This window comes from Poecilia latipinna, unplaced genomic scaffold (genome assembly GCF_001443285.1).
Source record: "Poecilia latipinna isolate Pla-1442-1.1 unplaced genomic scaffold, P_latipinna-1.0 Scaffold841, whole genome shotgun sequence".
In the NCBI taxonomy this organism is placed as follows: Eukaryota; Metazoa; Chordata; class Actinopteri; order Cyprinodontiformes; family Poeciliidae; genus Poecilia; species Poecilia latipinna.
Genome location: NW_015113457.1, coordinates 572,005 through 577,421, shown reverse-complemented (window position 1 = coordinate 577,421; position 5,417 = coordinate 572,005). Strand labels below are relative to the sequence as shown.

At 46.7% G+C, this 5,417-nt stretch overlaps 2 protein-coding genes and 1 long non-coding RNA gene across 3 annotated transcripts in view; 2 read left to right on the top strand and 1 right to left on the bottom strand.

The window, feature by feature from the left end:
- The first annotated feature begins 14 nt into the window (after positions 1-14).
- Positions 15-2,835, top strand: spra (sepiapterin reductase a). The gene is made up of 3 exons (XM_015047771.1): positions 15-533; positions 1,598-1,888; positions 2,236-2,835. The coding sequence occupies exons 1-3, from the start codon at positions 218-220 to the stop codon at positions 2,424-2,426; spliced, it is 798 nt and encodes a 265-aa protein (XP_014903257.1). The 5' UTR covers positions 15-217; the 3' UTR covers positions 2,427-2,835.
- A 49-nt stretch (positions 2,836-2,884) lies between these two features.
- Positions 2,885-4,170, bottom strand: LOC106956750 (uncharacterized). Its single transcript, XR_001426820.1, has 2 exons — positions 3,247-4,170; positions 2,885-3,170 (listed from the first exon to the last, which is right to left on the bottom strand). It is a non-coding gene; the product is annotated as an uncharacterized LOC106956750 (long non-coding RNA).
- Positions 4,171-4,532: 362 nt separating this feature from the next.
- Positions 4,533-5,417, top strand: part of smyd1a (SET and MYND domain containing 1a) — a 9,317-nt gene continuing 8,432 nt past the window's right edge. The window contains exon 1 of the mRNA XM_015047770.1: positions 4,533-4,747. Coding sequence (XP_014903256.1) covers positions 4,635-4,747 — 113 coding nt within the window. The 5' untranslated portion in view covers positions 4,533-4,634. The remainder of the gene's footprint in view (positions 4,748-5,417) is intronic.

Here is a 5,417-nt window from a genome sequence, read left to right as displayed (position 1 = left end):
CGGAACCGTCTCCTGATCCTGATCCATGTAATTATTGGACCCGCTGCGGTATCAGAGATCGTCTCTGCTGACAGAGCGCCCGGCCGCTCCGGTATAAAACCAGGAGGTGGCGACAGGGCGGCAGCAGCAGCCAGAGGAACCCCAGAAGAAGAACCGCTGATCCGGACCTCCAGGTGAAGAACCGTCTCCTCTTCCTCGGAGCTCCATCGGCCTCATCATGCCTCCTCCCGCGGACCTGGGCCGGGCTCTGTGCGTCATCACCGGGGCCTCCAGAGGCTTCGGCCGGGCCGTGGCCCTGGACCTGTGCCGGCTGGTTCAGCCCGGTTCGGCGCTGGTTCTGGTGGCCCGCTCCGGGGCCGACCTGCGGGCCGTCCAGGCCGAGCTGACCGAGTCCGAGGCGGGCCGAGCCGGCCTGAAGGTGGAGGTGGTGGCGGCGGATGTAGGGAAGCTGGAGAGTCTGGAGAACATCGTGAGAACCAGCAGAGACGTTTTTAACGACGAGATGGAGAAAATAATACTGATCAACAACGCTGGTGAGGAAAACATGTTATTATTACTATTACTATTATTACTATTATTATTATCACTGTTATTATTACTATTATTGTTAGTTATTATTATTACCATTATTATTATTATAACTTATTATTATTAGAGTCGGATTTGCATCCTGGTGATGAACTAAGATAAGAGATAAAGTTTAAAAAGTATAGATATAAACAAAAAGCAAAACATTACAGATGAAAAAATTATGAAAGATTTTAAGATAAAAAAATGCAAGTAAATGTAGATATTACAGAATTTTTTTAGATGTTGTAGAAATAGAAAACAGATTTATTTATGAAATGTAAATATAGTGGCGATTGTTTTCCAAGCCACACATCCATTAAAAGTTCCACCAAGCCACCACTAGGGCTCTGGGGTCAAGTTTCTTTAAGAAGGTTCAATGTCCAAACTTGTAAATTGTTCTGGATGGTTTGTTTTCCCATTTCAGCAAATAATTACAGAGTTCAAACTTCCCTTTGTTCTCTTCCTCTCTCGCTCTGGTAAAAACCATCGGCCCCAAACCCAAATGCTGCTGGTCCTCCAGGACCTCCACTTATAGAAATTGGACCAACCCACATCACTTCCTGTTTACTTAGAAAATAAATAGGAAAAATAATAAAACAAAAAATAAATAAAATCAACAATTATTAACCTACAAATAAACTGTAAATAATACAAAAAATATAAATTTAAGAATAAACTAACAACATTCAAATGGATAAAGAAATAAATAATAAATAGCTCCACCAGTAAACATTTATGAAAATAATTTTAAATATTAATTGATTACAGAAAAATAAATATTACACATAAAATAAATTATGGTATAAAAACATTACTGATAAATTCCCATGAGTAACGCTGCAGCTGAGAGGTGGAATTGATGATCCGGATCATAAATCTGAAGTTCTGGTGGATCGGATCCGTCTGACGGATCTCAGGCTCCTTTGTTCGGGCTCTGATGGGACTTTGTCCTCTGGGTTTGGGTCAGAACCAGCGCCGAGTTCTGGTTGGGTCAGAACCTCTCTAACCTCTGCTCTCCTTCCCGCAGCGTCTCTGGGCGACGTCTCCAAGTACGTGAAGGGCTTCACGGACATGGCCGAGGTGGACGCCTACCTGTCGCTGAACGTCAGCTCCGCCATGTGCCTGACGGCGCGGCTGCTGCAGGCCTTCCCGGCGCACGCCGGGCTGCGGCGCTGCGTCATCAACGTGTCGTCGCTCTGCGCCCTGCAGCCGTTCCGCTCCTGGGGCCTTTACTGCACCGGCAAGGCGGCGAGAGACATGATGTTCAAGGTCCTGGCCGAGGAGGAGCCGGAGCTACGCGTGCTCAGCTACTCTCCGGGTAGGCTTTATGCTAGCCCTACCTAGCTTTAAGCTAGCCCTACCCGGCTTTATGCTAGCTCTACCCGGCTTTAAGCTAGCCCTACCCGGCTTTATGCTAGCTCTACCCGGCTTTATGCCAGCCCTACCCGGCTTTAAGCTAGCCCTACCCGGCTTTAAGCTAGCCCTACCCGGCTTTATGCCAGCCCTACCCGGGTTTATGCTAGCCCTACCCGGGTTTATGCTAGCCCTACCTAGCTTTAAGCTAGCCATACCCGGGTTTATGCTAGCTCTACCCGGCTTTAACGCTAGCCTCTCTGAGTTTTTCCTGCAGTTCTTGATGCATCTCCTTTGTCCCTCCTGAACCAGGACCGCTGGACACCCAGATGCAGGTGGAGGCCCGGACCAAGACGGCCGACCCGAGCATCAAGAAGACGTTCTCCAACATGTTCGCTCAGGGTCAGCTGCTGACCTGTGAAGCATCTTCAGCCAAACTGATGAAGCTGCTGCTGGAGGACAAGTTCACCTCCGGAGAGCATGTCGACGTCTTCGACGTGTAGCTGCTGCCAAGTCGTTTTATTGTAGCGTCGATGTTGTGATGAAACTTTATAATTGATGTATCTTAATCCCATCACCGTGGAAACGTTCCAACCTGCAGATTAGCTGCTGCTCCTTCAGATTAGCTGCTGCTCCTTCAGATTAGCTGATGCCAGACGTTGCTCACGTCTGGCCAGAGGGAAACGAGTCTCCAGTTCTTCATTTTCAAGTTCAGAACCGACAAACTGTTCAGAATCAGTGACTTAGCAATCGGCATTGGCAAATGAGGAGAGAACTGACTAGCGTTGGCATTGGACAGGCTAGTGACTAGCATACTAAGCCTGATCACCTCCTAGCCTACTTTCTCTCTCTGCTGCACATTTGCCTTGGATTGGATAGGATAGCCTGTCCAATGCTAACACTAGCCTAGCTAGGCTCTGCCTATGCAATGCTAGTCCTATGCAATGCTGTGCTAATTTACAGCAGAAGGAGGCTACGATGGGTGTCCATCCAAGACATGCTAGTTGTTAGCCTCTCCAAAGCTAACACTAACCAATACTCTCCTTATTGTTTGTCAGACCTGATTGATGGGTTCCAGATGTCGGCCGATCAGTCGGATCAGAAACTGGATCCAGAAAGAAGTAGCCTCCTGCTACAAGGAAGTATCTGCTGCTGGGTCGCAATAGTCTTAAATTTGGCACTAATGTCACGCCTTAAGGTAGACGTGATAAAACTAGAAGAAAAGTCAGAACCAGGAAACTGAAGAACTTTCTTAAGCTGCAGAGAAACTTTAAGGTTTTTTCTGCTTCAGTTTATTGGATCAGATGAAACAAACTGAGGAACCAGAGCAGGTTGGAGGAAACGGACCTGAGCTCAGGTTCTGTTCTGATTCTGGACCAGAAGCTGCAGTGGAGTCAGAATGAGAGACTTTATGTTGGACAGCGTCCAGATCAAACAGAACCTCGTTAAAGTTTAACCGAGTCCAAACCGAGCAGCTTGGACTTTAAGTCCAACAGGCTGCAGACGCTCCGCCATGTTGGTTCTCTGGTTCTGGACGGGTTTGTGGTTTCCTGCTGACTCAGCTGTTTTTTGTGAAACGAACAGTGAAGCTGCAGTTCAGTCTTTAGTAGAATTTCTGCTGCAGCATCAGAAACATGACGTTTGGGGTCAAAGGTCAGATTAGAGGTTTGACTTGTTTCATTGTTCACATGAAAACAGTTTAAAGAAATGATGTTTCCGGTCTAAAATGTTATTTCTACGTTGTCACTGTAAAAAAACATTCCATGTTTATGGTGCCTTAAAAAGGTCAGGGGTCAGGGAACCTGACCTGAACTGAACTGTCAGGATGTCGGCTGATAAATACTGAAGCCATGAGACAGTGAAGCTATCAGAGGAGAATAATAATATTAATAATGCTTCCATGAAGGTTATTAACATTCCTCAGTGTTTTCTCGTCTGACAGAGAAGAGACACTTGGAGTTTTCTTTTCTAAGTTGGGTTTGCTAATTGTTGCTTTCGCCCTGATTATAGTTTAGATACTGTAATAAATCACATTTTACCAGAATGAGGCCTGTCCCTTTAAGAGATGTTGCTGCGGTATCGGAGCGACACGATGTTCGGTAACCGGAGTCGTTCAGCTTCCTGTCAGGTGACCATGATGGATTCACGTTACGCTGCTAACAGTGATGACCTCACTTCCTGTTTGATAAAATGTTATTTTCCTTCATATTGGGATATTTTTATATTCATCAGTTTTTGTGTTTCTGCTTTTTGTTGCATCAAATAAACAAATTAAAAGATTCAGTTTGTTTATAAACTTTAGATGATTTATGATCGACTCTGCAGCGCCGCCTGACCCGCAGTGACAGCTGGAGGTCAGAGGTTAATCACTCTGTTCATCCAGGCGTCTGACTGAACTTCCTCCATGTTCTGGTTCTGTTCTGGTTCTAACCCGCCCCATCCAGACAGTTCTGACGGCCCGGTCCTGTCCGGTCCGGTTCCGGTCCGCCTGCTCTGGTGGCAGTGAGCACAGCAGCAGCTCCAGCTGATGGACAGCAGCAGCTGCCTGGGACCAAAATACCAGCAGGGGAACCGACCCAAACAAGGGTCCGACCCGTCCTGCCTCAGCAGGTTCCGGTCCGGAGGGGCGGGGTCACCCGGTTCCCCTGTGGGTCGCACCAAGGAGAGACGGCTGAGTCTCCCTCAGCCCGTCCTGCGGTACCGGTCCGGTCATGGAGCTGTTTGACGCCGGGGTGAAAGGTCGCGGCCTGAGGGCCAGCAGGGAACTCAGCACCGGGGAGGTTCTGCTGGCCGAACCGGGCTACGCCGCCGTGGTCTACAGCAGGTGAGCCGGTACCGGACCTCCAGGTGGGACGGGTTCTGCTGCGGTTCAGAGGATTTAAAGGCGTTTCTGGAACCTGACCTGGTTACCATGACGACTGTAACACGAACCGTACCGTGAGAGGCCGGACCGGACCGGGCCGGACTCAGCAGGAACCCAGTTGGGTCATAAAAACATCAAAGATTCAGGTTCAATAAAATATCTAAAAATCAATAATTAATCCTTCAGGTTGATGAACTAAAGATCCGTTTAAAGATCCGTTCACTGAATCTGGTTTTTATCTAATAAACAAACTATTTGATTGAAGCTGAAATAATTTACATCATTTGGATTTTAACTGAAATACAGAAAAAATATTGAACAGATCAAAATTTTGCTCAGTTCTGACGGAGTTGAGATGAAATCGACACCTGATCAACTGATCAACTGATTAACTGATTAACTGATTAACTGATTAACTGATCACCTGATCAACTGATCAACTGATCAACTGATTAACTGATTAACTGATCAACTGATTAACTGCTGATCAACTGATTAACTGCTGATCTGCTGATTAACTGCTGATTAACTGCTGATCAACTGATCAACTGATCAACTGATCTGCTGATTAACTGCTGATCAACTGATCAACTGATTAACTGATCACCTGATTAACTGATTAACTGATCAA

Bases quoted from the DNA above. Each gene is read 5' to 3' on its own strand.
- spra (XM_015047771.1), top strand. From the start codon at position 218: ATGCCTCCTCCCGCGGACCTGGGCCGGGCTCTGTGCGTCATCACCGGG. The intron at 534-1,597 runs GTGAGGAAAACA...TCCTTCCCGCAG, and splicing joins AATACTGATCAACAACGCTG to CGTCTCTGGGCGACGTCTCC. The intron at 1,889-2,235 runs GTAGGCTTTATG...CTCCTGAACCAG, and splicing joins CGTGCTCAGCTACTCTCCGG to GACCGCTGGACACCCAGATG.